The sequence below is a fragment of the Salvelinus fontinalis genome, chromosome 19, assembly GCF_029448725.1.
Source record: "Salvelinus fontinalis isolate EN_2023a chromosome 19, ASM2944872v1, whole genome shotgun sequence".
NCBI lineage: Eukaryota > Metazoa > Chordata > Actinopteri > Salmoniformes > Salmonidae > Salvelinus > Salvelinus fontinalis.
The window spans coordinates 52,170,018-52,188,614 of NC_074683.1; the positions used below are offsets into that span (position 1 = coordinate 52,170,018).

Sequence of the window (18,597 nt, forward strand, 5' to 3'; positions counted from 1 at the left end):
TGTTATTTTTAGTGCTGCAAAATACCATGAATTAGTAACCTTTTATTTAACTAGGCAAGTCAGTTAATAACAACAAATTCTTATTTACAATGACGGCCTACACCGGACAAACCCGGACGACGCTGGGACAATTGTGCGCCAGCCTTATGGGACTCCCAATCACATCCGGATGTGATACAGCCTGGAATCGAACCAGGGTGTCTTTAGTGACGCCTCAAGCACTGAGATGCAGTGCCTTAGACCGACGAACCACTCGGGAGCCCATTAATTACCATGAATTAGTAGTTCACTATTGAAAGTTTGTCTTCTGTAGTGTAAACCCTTAATTATGTCTGTCTCTCCTCAGGCTGGTGGATCTGTTTGTGGGCGCCCCTCTGTTCATGGAGCGTGGTAGTGATGGGAAGCTGAGGGAGGTGGGCCAGGTGTCTGTGTTCCTGGCGAAGGGAGGCTTCTCCTTCCACACACCCATCACACTGAGTGGGACAGAGATCTACTCACGCTTCGGCAGTTCTATCGCCACACTGGGGGACCTGGATATGGACGGCTTCAACGGTATGTACAAGGTCTCGACGGTATGTACGAGGTCTCGACGGTATGTACGAGGCCTCGACGGTATGTACGAGGCCTCGACGGTATGTACGAGGCCTCGACGGTATGTACGAGGCCTCGACGGTATGTACGAGGCCTCGACGGTATGTACGAGGCCTCGACGGTATGTACGGGGCCTCGACGGTATGTACGGGGCCTCGACGGTATGTACGGGGCCTCGACGGTATGTGCGGGGCTTCGACGGTATGTGCGGGGCCTCGACGGTATGTGCGGGGCCTCGACGGTATGTGCGGGGCCTCGACGGTATGTGCGTGGCCTCGACGGTATGTGCGGGGCCTCGACGGTATGTGCGGGGCCTCGACGGTATGTGCGGGGCCTCGACGGTATGTGCGAGGCCTCGGCGGTATGTGCGAGGCCTCGGCGGTATGTGCGAGGCCTCGGCGGTATGTGCGAGGCCTCGGCGGTATGTGCGAGGAGTATGTACGAGGCCTTAACGGTATGTACGAGGCCTTAACGGTATGCGCGAGGCCTCGACGGTATGTGGAGCCTCTGAGACAACCGTCTGCATGGTTCTTACAAACTCATAATGATCTCTAGTTGCTACTTTCTCAAATTTCCCAGGTTTTTCAGGAATCCTGGTTGGAGGACTCTGGGATTTAGGAGGAAATAAGAAAGTGTCCTCCAACCAGGATTGCTTCCGAGGCTCCCGTACTAGTCAAACAAGTCGGGGAGATTCCCTGGTTTGAAGACAATGGCCAAACCACCATGAAGGGTTGTTAATGATCTTCCTGTAATGTTTCTCTGTTCCAGACATTGCCGTAGCTGCACCCTACGGCGGGCCGAAGCACCGGGGCCTAGTGTACATCCACAATGGGAGGGCTGCAGGGCCTGACCCAGTGCCTTCTCAGGTCCTCGAGGGGAGGTGGGCCTCCTCTTACATGCCCCCCAGCTTTGGATACTCCCTGCACGGAGCCACCGATATTGACCAGAATGGATACCCAGGTAGTTTGATACTAGAATGGATACCCAGGTAGTTTGATACTAGAATGGATACCCGGGTAGTTTGATACTAGAATGGATACCCAGGTAGTTTGATACTAGAATGGATACCCAGGTAGTTTGATACTAGAATGGATACCCGGGTAGTTTGATACTAGAATGGATACCCGGGTAGTTTGATACTAGAATGGATACCCGGGTAGTTTGATACTAGAATGGATACCCAGGTAGTTTGATACTAGAATGGATACCCAGGTAGATTGATACTAGAATGGATACCCAGGTAGTTTGATACTAGAATGGATACCCAGGTAGTTTGATATTAGAATGGATTCCCAGGTAGTTTGATACTAGAATGGATACCCAGGTAGTTTGATACTAGAATGGATACCCAGGTAGTTTGATACTAGAATGTATACAGAGGTAGTTTGATACTAGAATGTATACAGAGGTAGTTTGATACTAGAATGGATACCCAGGTAGTTTGATACTAGAATGGATACCCAGGTAGTTTGATACTAGAATGGATACCCAGGTAGTTTGATACTAGAATGGATACCCAGGTAGTTTGATACTAGAATGGATACCCAGGTAGTTTGATACTAGAATGGATACCCAGGTAGTTTGATACTAGAATGGATACCCCGGTAGTTTGATACTAGAATGGATACCCCGGTAGTTTGATACTAGAATGGATACCCAGGTAGTTTGATACTAGAATGGATACCCGGGTAGTTTGATACTAGAATGGATACCCGGGTAGTTTGATACTAGAATGGATACCCGGGTAGTTTGATACTAGAATGGATACCCAGGTTTAGTTCGGGAGGTTGGAGTGTTGTTACAAGGCCGTTAGGGAGTTCAGCTCTGCTCGTATTTTCCTGGGTTTGTGGTGACTGAATGATTACAGATTTGGTTCTTACTTGGCAAAAAAACTAAAACCTAAAGGATTTGACTGTGGTTATTACCAGGCTTGTTGCTTAGTAAACCTGCTGGCATTATATTAACGTTTTTCTCTCCACTGTCTTCCCTCTCTCTCTCTTTCTCTCTTTCTCTTCTCTCTCTCTCTCTTTCTATCTTTCTCTTCTCTCTTCTTTCTTTCTATCTTTCTTTCTCTTCTCCCCTCTCTCTTCTCTCTCTGTCTCTCCCCTCTCTGTCTCTCTCTACCACAGACTTAATAGTAGGTGTGTTTGGTGCAGACAAAGCCGTTCTCTACAGGTACAGTAGTGTGCTGTGGCTTCCTTTCTTTGATGTTCTACGTGCCTTCAATGTAACGTGGCTTTATGATCCTGTAGCTCTTACACCATCCAATGTGTTTTATATTAAAGTAGTCCACATGGTTTAAATGCCATTATCCAATGTGTTTTATATTAAAGTAGTCCACATGGTTTAAATGAATCTAAAGTAGTCCACATGGTTTAAATGAATCTAAAGTAGCCCACATGGTTTAAATGAATCTAAAGTAGTCCACATGGTTTAAATGAATCTAAAGTAGTCCACATGGTTTATATGAATCTAAAGTCGTCCACATGGTTTAAATGAATCTAAAGTAGTCCACATGGTTTAAATGAATCTAAAGTAGCCCACATGGTTTAAATGAATCTAAAGCAGTCCACATGGTTTAAATGAATCTAAAGCAGTCCACATGGTTTATATGAATCTAAAGTAGTCCACATGGTTTAAATGTCATTATCCAAGGTGTTTTATATTAAAGTAGTCCACATGGTTTAAATGAATCTAAAGCAGTCCACATGGTTTAAATGAATCTAAAGCAGTCCACATGGTTTATATGAATCTAAAGCAGTCCACATGGTTTATATGAATCTAAAGTAGTCCACATGGTTTAAATGTCATTATCCAAGGTGTTTTATATTAAAGTAGTCCACATGGTTTAAATGAATCTAAAGCAGTCCACATGGTTTAAATGAATCTAAAGCAGTCCACATGGTTTATATGAATCTAAAGCAGTCCACATGGTTTAAATGAATCTAAAGCAGTCCACATGGTTTAAATGAATCTAAAGTAGTCCACATGGTTTAAATGAATCTAAAGTATTCCACATGGTTTAAATGAATCTATAGTAGTCCACGTGGTTTAAATGAATCTAAAGTAGTCCACATGGTTTAAATGCCATTATCCAAGGTGTTTTATATTAAAGTAGTCCACGTGGTTTAAATGAATCTAAAGTAGTCCACATGGTTTATATGAATCTAAAGTAGTCCACATGGTTTATATGAATCTAAAGCAGTCCACATGGTTTAAATGAATCTAAAGTAGTCCACATGGTTTAAATGAATCTAAAGTAGTCCACATGGTTTAAATGAATCTATAGTAGTCCACGTGGTTTAAATGAATCTATAGTAGTCCACGTGGTTTAAATGAATCTAAAGTAGTCCACATGGTTTAAATGAATCTAAAGTAGTCCACATGGTTTAAATGAATCTAAAGTAGTCCACATGGTTTAAATGAATCTAAAGTAGTCCACATGGTTTAAATGCCATTAGTGGAACATGAAGCCTTTAGTAGTGGCTTCTCATTTCAAAGTGAACGTTGTAAGAGTCTCTCCAGGCACCCGTATTATATAGGCAGCTTACTTCACAACACAGACAGTATAGATGTGACATGCAACTCTGTTGTATGCAACGTTGAATTGATCCTCTAGCCAAAGATCGCTATAGCTAAGGACAGATCTCCCCCTGTGAGCTGGCTGGCTGGATAGATAGAACTCCCCCTGTGAGCTGGCTGGCTGGATAGATAGAACTCCCCCTGTGAGCTGGCTGGCTGGATAGATAGAACTCCCCCTGTGAGCTGGCTGGCTGGATAGATAGAACTCCCCCTGTGAACTGGCTGGCTGGATAGATAGAACTCCCCCTGTGAGCTGGCTGGCTGGATAGATAGAACTCCCCCTGTGAGCTGGCTGGCTGGATAGATAGATCTCCCCCTGTGAGCTGGCTGGCTGGATAGATAGATCTCCCCCTGTGAGCTGGCTGGCTGGATAGATAGATCTCCCCCTGTGAACTGGCTGGCTGGATAGATAGAACTCCCCCTGTGAGCTGGCTGGCTGGATAGATAGAACTCCCCCTGTAAGCTGGCTGGCTGGATAGATAGATCTCCCCCTGTGAGCTGGCTGGCTGTCAGGATAGATCTCCCCCTGTGAGCTGGCTGGCTGGCTGGCTGGCTGGATAGATCTCCCCCTGTGAACTGGCTGGCTGGCTGGCTGGCTGGCTGGCTGGATAGATCTCCCCCTGTGAACTGGCTGGCTGGCTGGATAGATCTCCCCCTGTGAACTGGCTGGCTGTCAGGATAGATTTCCCCCTGTGAGCTGGCTGGCTGGCTGGCTGGCTGGCTGGATAGATCTCCCCCTGTGAGTTGGCTGGCTGGCTGGCAGGATAGATCTCCCCCTGTGAGTTGGCTGATATGCTGGCTGGCAGGATAGATCTCCCCCTGTGAGTTGGCTGATTGGCTGGCTGGCAGGATAGATCTCCCCCTGTGAGTTGGCTGGCAGGCTGGCTGGCAGGATAGATCTTCCCCTGTGAGTTGGCTGGCTGGCTGGCTGGCTGGCTGGCTGTCAGGATAGATCTCCCCCTGTGAGTTTGCTGGCTGGCTGGCTGGCAGGATAGATCTCCCCCTGTGAGTTGGCTGGCTGGCTGGCTGTCAGGATAGATCTCCCCCTGTGAGTTGGCAGGCAGGCTGGCTGGTAGGATAGATCTAGCTTGTTAGATCATAGTTTCAGACTTCCCTTCACCCTATTCATTCCACATAGTGCACTATGAAGGGAATATGATGCCATTTGGGCTGCAGGGTTCATGGATGCTTTCCTTTTGTCTGAGGTCGCGCTGTGCTCACCGCTCTGTTTATGGTCTGACCTCTGACCTTTGATCCCCAGGGCCCGGCCCGTCATCAGTGTTAACGCCACCCTGGACATCAGCCCTCAGATCCTCAACCCGCAGGATAGGAACTGCAAACTGCTTGACCGTGACACACCAGTGTCCTGGTGCGTGACACACAGATTCTCACTTTCTTATGAGATAAAATAGTCATGTCCTATGTGTGATGCATTGGTTCATATCAGGGATGGCAGACTTCCTCTCTGGTAACCTCATGTTTAAACGGTACATACAGACTTCCTCTCTGGTAACCTCATGTTTAAACTGTACAGACAGACTTCCTCTCTGGTAACCTCATGTTTAAACTGTACAGACAGACTTCCTCTCTGGTAACCTCATGTTTAAACTGTACAGACAGACTTCCTCTCTGGTAACCTCATGTTTAAACGGTACAGACAGACTTCCTCTCTGGTAACCTCATGTTTAAACTGTACAGACAGACTTCCTCTCTGGTAACCTCATGTTTAAACGGTACAGACAGACTTCCTCTCTGGTAACCTCATGTTTAAACTGTACAGACAGACTTCCTCTCTGGTAACCTCATGTTTAAACTGTACAGACAGACTTCCTCTCTGGTAACCTCATGTTTAAACTGTACAGACAGACTTCCTCTCTGGTAACCTCATGTTTAAACTGTACATACAGACTTCCTCTCTGGTAACCTCATGTTTAAACGGTACAGACAGACTTCCTCTCTGGTAACCTCATGTTTAAACTGTACAGACAGACTTCCTCTCTGGTAACCTCATGTTTAAACGGTACAGACAGACTTCCTCTCTGGTAACCTCATGTTTAAACTGTACAGACAGACTTCCTCTCTGGTAACCTCATGTTTAAACTGTACAGACAGACTTCCTCTCTGGTAACCTCATGTTTAAACTGTACATACAGACTTCCTCTCTGGTAACCTCATGTTTAAACTGTACAGACAGACTTCCTCTCTGGTAACCTCATGTTTAAACTGTACAGACAGACTTCCTCTCTGGTAACCTCATGTTTAAACTGTACAGACAGACTTCCTCTCTGGTAACCTCATGTTTAAACTGTACATACAGACTTCCTCTCTGGTAACCTCATGTTTAAACTGTACAGACAGACTTCCTCTCTGGTAACCTCATGTTTAAACTGTACAGACAGACTTCCTCTCTGGTAACCTCATGTTTAAACTGTACAGACAGACTTCCTCTCTGGTAACCTCATGTTTAAACGGTACAGACAGACTTCCTCTCTGGTAACCTCATGTTTAAACTGTACAGACAGACTTCCTCTCTGGTAACCTCATGTTTAAACTGTACAGACAGACTTCCTCTCTGGTAACCTCATGTTTAAACTGTACAGACAGACTTCCTCTCTGGTAACCTCATGTTTAAACTGTACAGACAGACTTCCTCTCTGGTAACCTCATGTTTAAACTGTACAGACAGACTTCCTCTCTGGTAACCTCATGTTTAAACGGTACAGACAGACTTCCTCTCTGGTAACCTCATGTTTAAACGGTACAGACAGACTTCCTCTCTGGTAACCTCATGTTTAAACGGTACAGACAGACTTCCTCTCTGGTAACCTCATGTTTAAACGGTACAGACAGACTTCCTCTCTGGTAACCTCATGTTTAAACTTCTTGTCTTGTCTTGAGAACCGTAGAGAACGCTGTGGCCCGTAGAGAACGCTGTGGCCCGTAGAGAACGCTGTGGCCCGTAGAGAACGCTGTGGCCCGTAGAGAACGCTGTGGCCCGTAGAGAACGCTGTGGCCCGTAGAGAACGCTGTGGCCCGTAGAGAACGCTGTGGCCCGTAGAGAACGCTGTGGCCCGTAGAGAACTCTGTGGTGCTTTTAGAGTCTGATTCGGTTTGTTTTCAGTTGTTTCTATGAGATGTAAGTATATGGTCATATTTATTGTGTCTCCCCCTCAGTTTCAAAGTGAAGTACTGTGTTAAGGCGAGTGGGAGAAGCGCTCCAGCCTCACTGAGTAAGTATCTGAAGGATATCTACGTCTTTACACTACATTGGATCCCTACGGGGCTCTCTGCTACACAACAAACGCTACTCTAGACTAAGGTGTTACCTGACAGCGTTTCCCTCTCCCCGTGTCCCACCAGCTGTACTTACAGAGAATTCTCCTTTACGGTCACAAAACACAGCTATCCGTCTTTCCCTCTATTTCTCTGAAACAGTGTGCGTCCCAAATGGCACCCTATTCCCTACATAGTGCACTACCTTTGACCTGAGCCCTATGGACCCTGGTTAAAAGTAGTGCACTACAAAGGGAATAGGATCCCAGTTGGGACAGAACCGTAGCTCACCTCTTGTCTCTGTATAGAGACATCCTGTCTGCCTGTACTAAGTCTGTTACCCAGCCGGTTAAGAGTATAGCTTCAGGCTAGTAGTGTGAGCTCAGCTCCGTTCCCAGTAGGACAGCCTGCTGTGTGGTGTGAGGTTTTTAAAGGCCTCCATCTGGCTTTGCATCAGTTACATGGCAACATGCTCGGTCTGTCTGTTTGTCTCTGTGGGTGTAATGGCTTCCAGACTGGGCCGTGTTCATTAGGGCACACTGTAGCAAAACGTTTTGCAACAGAAATGAAAACAAAACATTTCTTATTGGACAAGTTCAGGTAGCCCCTTCCTGTTTCAGTTCGTTTTTTTTTTTTTTTTTTTACTTCCTAATGAGTAGGACCCAGTGCTGCATGGGAGACCACAGACGACGCTCCCAATTAATTATTTCTCTAGAGGCCTTTGAACTTCACTGCTCATGTCCCCCGACTCCCATCAAATGGGTAGTGTTGCAGGAAACTAGAAACGTCTATTCTAATAGCTACTGTTGCAGGAAACTAGACACGTCTATTCTAATAGCTACTGTTGCAGGAAACTAGACACGTCTTCTTGTTCGAATAGCTACTGTTGCAGGAAACTAGACACGTCTATTCTAATAGCTACTGTTGCAGGAAACTAGACACGTCTATTCTAATAGCTACTGTTGCAGGAAACTAGACACGTCTATTCTAATAGCTACTGTTGCAGGAAACTAGACACGTCTATTCTAATAGCTACTGTTGCAGGAAACTAGACACGTCTATTCTAATAGCTACTGTTGCAGGAGACTAGACACGTCTTCTTGTTCGAATAGCTACTGTTGCAGGAAACTAGACACGTCTATTCTAATAGCTACTGTTGCAGGAAACTAGACACGTCTATTCTAATAGCTACTGTTGCAGGAAACTAGAAACGTCTATTCTAATAGCTACTGTTGCAGGAAACTAGAAACGTCTATTCTAGTAGCTACTGTTACAGGAAACTAGACACGTCTATTCTAATAGCTACTGTTGCAGGAAACTAGACACGTCTATTCTAATAGCTACTGTTGCAGGAAACTAGACACGTCTATTCTAATAGCTACTGTTGCAGGAAACTAGAAACGTCTATTCTAATAGCTACTGTTACAGGAAACTAGACACGTCTATTCTAATAGCTACTGTTACAGGAAACTAGACACGTCTATTCTAATAGCTACTGTTGCAGGAAACTAGACACGTCTATTCTAATAGCTACTGTTGCAGGAAACTAGACACGTCTATTCTAATAGCTACTGTTGCAGGAAACTAGACACGTCTATTCTAATAGCTACTGTTACAGGAAACTAGACACGTCTATTCTAATAGCTACTGTTGCAGGAAACTAGACACGTCTATTCTAATAGCTACTGTTGCAGGAAACTAGACACGTCTATTCTAATAGCTACTGTTGCAGGAAACTAGACACGTCTATTCTAATAGCTACTGTTGCAGGAAACTAGACACGTCTATTCTAATAGCTACTGTTGCAGGAAACTAGACACGTCTATTCTAATAGCTACTGTTGCAGGAAACTAGACACGTCTATTCTAATAGCTACTGTTGCAGGAAACTAGACACGTCTATTCTAATAGCTACTGTTGCAGGAAACTAGACACGTCTATTCTAATAGCTACTGTTACAGGAAACTAGAAACGTCTTCTTGTTCGAATAGCTACTGTTGCAGGAAACTAGACACGTCTATTCTAATAGCTACTGTTGCAGGAAACTAGACACGTCTATTCTAATAGCTACTGTTGCAGGAAACTAGACACGTCTATTCTAATAGCTACTGTTGCAGGAAACTAGACACGTCTATTCTAATAGCTACTGTTGCAGGAAACTAGACACGTCTATTCTAATAGCTACTGTTACAGGAAACTAGACACGTCTATTCTAATAGCTACTGTTGCAGGAAACTAGACACGTCTATTCTAATAGCTACTGTTGCAGGAAACTAGACACGTCTATTCTAATAGCTACTGTTGCAGGAAACTAGAAACGTCTATTCTAATAGCTACTGTTGCAGGAAACTAGACACGTCTTCTTGTTCGAATAGCTACTGTTGCAGGAAACTAGACACGTCTATTCTAATAGCTACTGTTGCAGGAAACTAGACACGTCTATTCTAATAGCTACTGTTGCAGGAAACTAGACACGTCTATTCTAATAGCTACTGTTACAGGAAACTAGACACGTCTTCTTGTTCGAATAGCTACTGTTGCAGGAAACTAGACACGTCTATTCTAATAGCTACTGTTGCAGGAAACTAAACACGTCTATTCTAATAGCTACTGTTGCAGGAAACTAGAAACGTCTATTCTAATAGCTACTGTTGCAGGAAACTAGACACGTCTTCTTGTTCGAATAGCTACTGTTGCAGGAAACTAGACACGTCTGTTCTAATAGCTACTGTTGCAGGAAACTAGACACGTCTATTCTAATAGCTACTGTTGCAGGAAACTAGACACGTCTATTCTAATAGCTACTGTTGCAGGAAACTAGACACGTCTATTCTAATAGCTACTGTTGCAGGAAACTAGACACGTCTATTCTAATAGCTACTGTTGCAGGAAACTAGACACGTCTATTCTAATAGCTACTGTTGCAGGAAACTAGACACGTCTATTCTAATAGCTACTGTTGCAGGAAACTAGACACGTCTTCTTGTTCGAATAGCTACTGTTACAGGAAACTAGACACGTCTATTCTAATAGCTACTGTTGCAGGAAACTAGACACGTCTTCTTGTTCGAATAGCTACTGTTGCAGGAAACTAGACACGTCTATTCTAATAGCTACTGTTGCAGGAAACTAGACACGTCTATTCTAATAGCTACTGTTACAGGAAACTAGACACGTCTATTCTAATAGCTACTGTTGCAGGAAACTAGACACGTCTATTCTAATAGCTACTGTTACAGGAAACTAGAAACGTCTATTCTAATAACTACTGTTGCAGGAAACAAGACACGTCTATTCTAATAGCTACTGTTACAGGAAACTAGACACGTCTATTCTAATAGCTACTGTTGCAGGAAACTAGACACGTCTATTCTAATAGCTACTGTTGCAGGAAACTAGACACGTCTATTCTAATAGCTACTGTTACAGGAAACTAGAAACGTCTATTCTAATAGCTACTGTTGCAGGAAACTAGACACGTCTTCTTGTTCGAATAGCTACTGTTACAGGAAACTAGACACGTCTATTCTAATAGCTACTGTTGCAGGAAACTAGACACGTCTTCTTGTTCTAATAGCTACTGTTGCAGGAAACTAGACACGTCTATTCTAATAGCTACTGTTGCAGGAAACTGGACACGTCTATTCTAATAGCTACTGTTACAGGAAACTAGACACGTCTATTCTAATAGCTACTGTTGCAGGAAACTAGACACGTCTTCTTGTTCGAATAGCTACTGTTACAGGAAACTAGACACGTCTATTCTAATAGCTACTGTTGCAGGAAACTAGACACGTCTATTCTAATAGCTACTGTTACAGGAAACTAGACACGTCTATTCTAATAGCTACTGTTGCAGGAAACTAGACACGTCTATTCTAATAGCTACTGTTACAGGAAACTAGACACGTCTTCTTGTTCGAATAGCTACTGTTGCAGGAAACTAGAAACGTCTATTCTAATAGCTACTGTTGCAGGAAACTAGACACGTCTATTCTAATAGCTACTGTTACAGGAAACTAGACACGTCTATTCTAATAGCTACTGTTGCAGGAAACTAGACACGTCTATTCTAATAGCTACTGTTGCAGGAAACTAGACACGTCTATTCTAATAGCTACTGTTGCAGGAAACTAGACACGTCTATTCTAATAGCTACTGTTGCAGGAAACTAGACACGTCTATTCTAATAGCTACTGTTGCAGGAAACTAGACACGTCTATTCTAATAGCTACTGTTACAGGAAACTAGACACGTCTATTCTAATAGCTACTGTTACAGGAAACTAGACACGTCTATTCTAATAGCTACTGTTGCAGGAAACTAGACACGTCTATTCTAATAGCTACTGTTGCAGGAAACTAGACACGTCTTCTTGTTCGTATAGTTACTGTACGAAGCTAGAGGAACATAGCTGTGTTTTGTGGTTGAGAGTTGTTCCCGATAAATAACCTACAGCTGGTCTATATATAGTGGAGATATAAACTCTGTATTTGTGCCATCTGTCCGTCTTACCTGGACATGACGTGCGTCTTTTTGGAAATGAATGATTTCCCCCTGAAAGCGTTGCTCATATCACAACTGGTGCCCATTTTACAGTTAGAACTATCGCTCGGTGACTGTTAGCTAGTCATGACCTCGTTGTCAAGTCAGTCTGTGTCCTTGTCAGAGTTCCAGGTCGACCTGGTATTGGACAGACTCAAACACAAGGGGGCGACAAAGAGAGTACTGTTTCTCCACGGCAAGACGTCCCGGTACACCAAGAACATGACGGTCAGCAACGGCCGGGGACCAGCCTGCGAGGAGCAAGAAGCCTTCCTCATAGTGAGTTAAGTTAGTTATTAAAGGAAATGGACCCCTTAACAGACCCCTCAGCTCATATGATCTGAGAGGATAGGACTGGGGGAAAACAGACCCCTAAGCTCATATGATCTGAAAGGATAGGACTGGGGGAAAACAGACCCCTAAGATCGTATGATCTGAGAGGAAAGGACTGGTCTTAACAGACCCCTAAGCTCATATGATCTGAGAGGATAGGACTGGTCTTAACAGACCCCTAAGCTCATATGATCTGAGAGGATAGGACTGGTCTTAACAGACTCCTCAGCTCATACGATCTGAGAGGATAGGACTGGTCTTAACAGACCCCTCAGCTCATATGATCTGAGAGGATAGGACTGGGGGAAAACAGACCCCTAAGATCATATGATCTGAGAGGATAGGACTGGTCTTAACAGACCCCTCAGCTCATATGATCTGAGAGGATAGGACTGGGGGAAAACAGACCCCTAAGATCGTATGATCTGAGAGGATAGGACTGGTCTTAACAGACTCCTCAGCTCATATGATCTGAGAGGATAGGACTGGGGGAAAACAGACCCCTAAGCTCATATGATCTGAGAGGATAGGACTGGTCTTAACAGACTCCTCAGATCATATGATCTGAGAGGATAGGACTGGGGAAAAACAGACCCCTCAGCTCATATGATCTGAGAGGATAGGACTGGTCTTAACAGACTCCTCAGCTCATATGATCTGAGAGGATAGGACTGGTCTTAACAGACCCCTAAGCTCATATGATCTGAGAGGATAGGACTGGGGGAAAACAGACCCCTAAGATCATATGATCTGAGAGGATAGGACTGGGGGAAAACAGACCCCTCAGCTCATATGATCTGAGAGGATAGGACTGGTCTTAACAGACTCCTCAGCTCATATGATCTGAGAGGATAGGACTGGGGGAAACAATATGCCCTTCTAATCATTTTTCAGATCTCCAGAAGTGTGTAGGGGCTAGGAATTGGTTTGGAATTAGGAGACAGTTTCATCGTGTAACTTGACTCCAGACTCCAACCCTCTGTAGGATGACTCCAGTTACTAAACCACAGCCCTCTGTAGGATGACTCCTGTAGGATGACTCCAGTTACTAAACCACCACCCTCTGTAGGATGACTCCAGTTACTAAACCACAGCCCTCTGTAGGATGACTCCAGTTACTAAACCACAACCCTCTGTAGGATGACTCCAGTTACTAAACCACAGCCCTCTGTAGGATGACTCCTGTAGGATGACTCCAGTTACTAAACCACCACCCTCTGTAGGATGACTCCAGTTACTAAACCACAGCCCTCTGTAGGATGACTCCAGTTACTAAACCACAGCCCTCTGTAGGATGACTCCAGTTACTAAACCACAACCCTCTGTAGGATGACTCCAGTTACTAAACCACAACCCTCTGTAGGATGACTCCAGTTACTAAACCACCACCCTCTGTAGGATGACTCCAGTTACTAAACCACATCCCTCTGTAGGATGACTCCTGTAGGATGACTCCAGTTACTAAACCACCACCCTCTGTAGGATGACTCCAGTTACTAAACCACATCCCTCTGTAGGATGACTCCTGTAGGATGACTCCAGTTACTAAACCACCACCCTCTGTAGGATGACTCCAGTTACTAAACCACAGCCCTCTGTAGGATGACTCCAGTTACTAAACCACAGCCCTCTGTAGGGTGACTCCTGTAGGATGACTCCTGTAGGATGACTCCAGTTACTAAAACCCCTCTCCTTGCTCTGTAGGGTGACTCCTGTAGGATGACTCCTGTAGGATGACTCCTGTAGGATGACTCCTGTAGGATGACTCCAGTTACTAAACCCCTCTCCTTGCTCTGTAGGGTGACTCCTGTAGGATGACTCCTGTAGGATGACTCCAGTTACTAAACCCCTCTCCTTGCTCTGTAGGGTGACTCCTGTAGGATGACTCCTGTAGGATGACTCCAGTTACTAAACCCCTCTCCTTGCTCTGTAGGATGACTCTGAGTTCCGGGACAAGATCACTCCCATCTCTGTGTTCATGGAGTTCAGTCTGGACTACCAGCAGGCTGCAGATAAGACCGGTCTACTGCCTATCCTGGACCAGACTACGCCCACCAACATCTCCAAACAGGTACCTCTTTACCTACGGAATCGTCCCAAATGGCACCCTATGCCCTATATAGTGCACTACTTTTAATCAGATCCTTATGAGAGTGATCTAAAGTAGTGCACTATATAGGTTTAGGTTACTGTCATTTATATTCACCCAGTTCAATGTAACAGTGATAGGTTTAGGTTACTGTCATTCATATTCACCCAGTTCAATGTAACAGTGATAGGTTTAGGTTACTGTCATTCATATTCACCCAGTTCAATGTAACAGTGATAGGTTTAGGTTACTGTCATTCATATTCACCCAGTTCAATGTAACAGAGATAGGTTTAGGTTAATGTCATTCATATTCACCCAGTTCAATGTAACAGTGGTAGGTTTAGGTTACTACATGATAGTGGAATGTTCCCTATACCCATCATGAGGTTTCTACAAACTAGCCTACAAATGAAAGTTTTTTAAAAGGGGTGCACATGGCGAGAGACATCAAGGTGACAGTGGCACATTCAATACCACCTGGCACCCTCTTGCCTACATCTAGATGATTTGGGGTGTAATCATAAGTCTAAACCATTGCAAAACTTTCCATTTTGCAACTAAAACAAGAGTTCCTATTGGACAAATTTAGCTAGGTCCCTCCCTGCTCTGTTAATTTGCTTCCATTTTTTTTAAATACCATTTTTTTTGCAACTGAATCGTCAGAATGAATACACCCCTGATCATCCACATACAGCGTTGTCACTTTGTTCGTTATATAATTCCTTCTTGCATCTACCCGCTCTCCTCTCAACTTTTCCCCTCGCTTGTGGACTTTAGTGCACAACGCAACAGCTGTATGTGACCAGTCGAAAACACCTCTCTAAGCCAAACCTTCATACCATAACCGCTAACCACTACACAGCCTACATCGTTGTCAACATATTGACGTTATAGTCAACAAACTAGAACTAACGTGTTAGTAAACCCACAATCCAATCTATGTGTACAATCACTCAGTACAGTGTACAGCAAGCAGTTTAGCAGTTACATCGGCTGGCGCCGGTAGCAATAAATTAATAAAGCCAAAAGCTTACCTTGACTTAAAAGATGTCCTGTGTGGGATAGCCTTAGCCAGCTAGCTAGCTAACATCAATAGCATTCCTCTCTGTTTGAGTCAGGTTGTTGAGTAGGCTAAATTAGCTGCATTAGCTAAGTAAGTGAAAGGTAAATTAAGAAGAAAAATATATACAATGAAATATCTCTTTCTTTCTGCTGCATCTCCTTCAAATTTTGGTAAAACATTTTTTTTTACTTCAACTATTGTCTTTCTCTCACTTTGAGTCAACTACTCACCACATTTTATACACTGCAGTGCTAGCTAGCTGTAGCTTATGCTTTCAGTACTAGATTCATTCTCTGATCCTTTGATTGGGTGGACCACATGTCAGTTCATGCTACAAGAGCTCCGTCAGGTTGGAGGACGTCCTCCGGAAGTTGTCATAATTACTGTGTAAGTCAATGGAAGGGGGTGAGGCCTACCAGCCTCCTAGGTTTTGTATTGAAGTCAATGTACCCAGAGGAGGACGGAAACTAGCTGTCCTCCGGTTACTCCATGGTGCTACCCTACAGAGTGCTGTTGAGGCTACTGTAGACCTTCATTACAAAACAGTGTGTTTTAAATCAGTAATTTTGTGACGTGAATATATTTAGTATAGTTTTATCTAAAAAGGATAACGTTTTTTTAAAGGTTTCACTATTTTTATGAAATCCACTGAGGAGGATGGTCCTCCTCTTCCTCCTCTGTTGGAGCCTCCACTGGTTGAGTGGTGAAGAATGTGTAAATATTTGTTTGGTAAACAAATCGTCTATTTGGGACAAAATATTTTTTCAGGCCCATATCCTACTGGACTGTGGCGACGACAACATCTGCAAGCCAAACCTCAAGCTGTCTGTGTTGAGGTGAGTGGTCCTCCTCTACTATATAAGGCTATAGGGACTAACATAGCTAGCCAAGCCCAGCTGTACTGGCTGGGTTACAGAGAACATATCAGCACCAGAACAATGGGTTCTGGTAGGCCTGAAAGTGTGGGATCCGGCAACAGTGAGATTTTGTTTTCCACAGTGACGTTGTTCAAACTGAGTCTAGAATTTTTTTTTTTTCCCATGAATTGTCTTTCTACCACAAGTGACCAGAAGCAGATCATTCTGTTAATCTGACCTCTGACCTCCCCAGTGACCAGAAGGAGATCATTCTGTTAATCTGATCTCTGACCTCCCCAGTGACCAGAAGGAGATCATTCTGTTAATCTGACCTCTGACCTCCCCAGTGACCAGAAGGAGATCATTCTGTTAATCTGATCTCTGACCTCCCCAGTGACCAGAAGGAGATCATTCTGTTAATCTGACCTCTGACCTCCCCAGTGACCAGAAGGAGATCATTCTGTTAATCTGATCTCTGACCTCCCCAGTGACCAGAATGAGATCATTCTGTTAATCTGATCTCTGACCTCCCCAGTGACCAGAAGGAGATCATTCTGTTAATCTGACCTCTGACCTCCCCAGTGACCAGAAGGAGATCATTCTGTTAATCTGATCTCTGACCTCCCCAGTGACCAGAATGAGATCATTCTGTTAATCTGATCTCTGACCTCCCCAGTGACCAGAAGGAGATCATTCTGTTAATCTGACCTCTGACCTCCCCAGTGACCAGAAGGAGATCATTCTGTTAATCTGATCTCTGACCTCCCCAGTGACCAGAAGGAGATCATTCTGTTAATCTGATCTCTGACCTCCCCAGTGACCAGAAGGAGATCTATATAGGAGATGACAACCCCTTGACCCTGGAGGTGACAGCGGAGAACCGAGGAGAGGGGGCGTACGAGGCAGAGCTACATGTCTTCCTTCCTCCCCAGGCCGACTTCACCGGGGTCGTACGCAACAGTGAGGTATAAACTGATAAACTGATCGCTTCTCGGCCTTTTGGCTAAGATCAAGTGTAGTATCTGTTCTTATCAGTGGGGCGGCAGGTAGCCTAGTGGTTAGAGCGTTGGGCTAGTAACCGAAAGGTTGCAAGTTCAAATCCCCGAGCTGACAAGGTACAAATCTGTCATTCTGCCCCTGAACAAGGCAGTCAACCCACTGTTCCTAGGCCGTCATTGAAAATAAGAGTTTGTTTTTAACTGACTTGCCTAGTTAAATAAAGGTTAAAATGTAAGTCGCTCTGGATAAGAGGGACAACGACAAGTCAGTTAAGAACACATTCTTATTTACAATGACGGCCTACCAGGGAACAGGGCCTTCTTCAGGGGCAGAACGACAGATTTGTACCTTGTCAGCTCGGGGATTTGAACTTGCAACCTTTCAGTACTAGTCCAACGCTCTAACCACTAGGCTACCTGCCGCCCCTACACTCTAACCACTAGGCTACCTGCCGCCCCTACACTCTAACCACTAGGCTACCTGCCGCCCCTACACTCTAACCACTAGGCTACCTGCCGCCCCTACACTCTAACCACTAGGCTACCTGCCGCCCCTACACTCTAACCACTAGGCTACCTGCCGCCCCTACACTCTAACCACTAGGCTACCTGCCACCTCTACACTCTCACCACTAGACTACCTGCCGACCCCTACACTCTAACCACTAGGCTACCTGCCGCCCCTACACTCTAACCACTAGGCTACCTGCCGCCCCTACACTCTAACCACTAGGCTACCTGCCGACCCCTACACTCTCACCACTAGGCTACCTGCCGCCCCTACACTCTAACCACTAGGCTACCTGCCGCCCCTACACTCTAACCACTAGGCTACCTGCCGCCCCTACACTCTAACCACTAGGCTTCCTGCCGTCCCTACACTCTAACCACTAGGCTACCTGCCACCCCTACGCTCTAACCACTAGGCTACCTGCCACCCCTACGCTCTAACCACTGGGCTACCTGCCGCCCCTACACTCTAACCACTAGGCTACCTGCCGCTCCTACACTCTAACCACTAGGCTACCTGCCGCTCCTACACTCTAACCACTAGGCTACCTGCCGACCCCTACACTCTAACCACTAGGCTACCTGCCGCCCCTACACTCTAACCACTAGGTTACCTGCCGCCCCTACACTCTAACCACTAGGCTACCTGCCGCCCCTACACTCTAACCACTAGGCTACCTGCCGCCCCTACACTCTAACCACTAGGCTACCTGCCGCCCCTACACTCTAACCACTAGGCTACCTGCCGTCCCTAC

General features: G+C 45.1%; 1 protein-coding gene and 1 pseudogene across 1 annotated transcript in view; both read left to right on the forward strand.

Moving 5' to 3' along the window:
• The window catches only part of LOC129816943 (integrin alpha-V-like), an 86,910-nt gene that overhangs the window by 32,079 nt on the left and 36,234 nt on the right, over positions 1 to 18,597 (forward strand). Inside the window, exons 12-20 of the mRNA XM_055871925.1 lie at positions 347 to 552; positions 1,360 to 1,551; positions 2,721 to 2,766; positions 5,435 to 5,542; positions 7,348 to 7,403; positions 12,115 to 12,269; positions 14,257 to 14,394; positions 16,246 to 16,313; positions 17,152 to 17,299. Of these exons, the coding sequence (XP_055727900.1) occupies positions 347 to 552; positions 1,360 to 1,551; positions 2,721 to 2,766; positions 5,435 to 5,542; positions 7,348 to 7,403; positions 12,115 to 12,269; positions 14,257 to 14,394; positions 16,246 to 16,313; positions 17,152 to 17,299 (1,117 nt within the window). The remainder of the gene's footprint in view (positions 1 to 346; positions 553 to 1,359; positions 1,552 to 2,720; positions 2,767 to 5,434; positions 5,543 to 7,347; positions 7,404 to 12,114; positions 12,270 to 14,256; positions 14,395 to 16,245; positions 16,314 to 17,151; positions 17,300 to 18,597) is intronic.
• LOC129817065 (U2 spliceosomal RNA) lies at positions 17,318 to 17,438 on the forward strand (annotated as a pseudogene).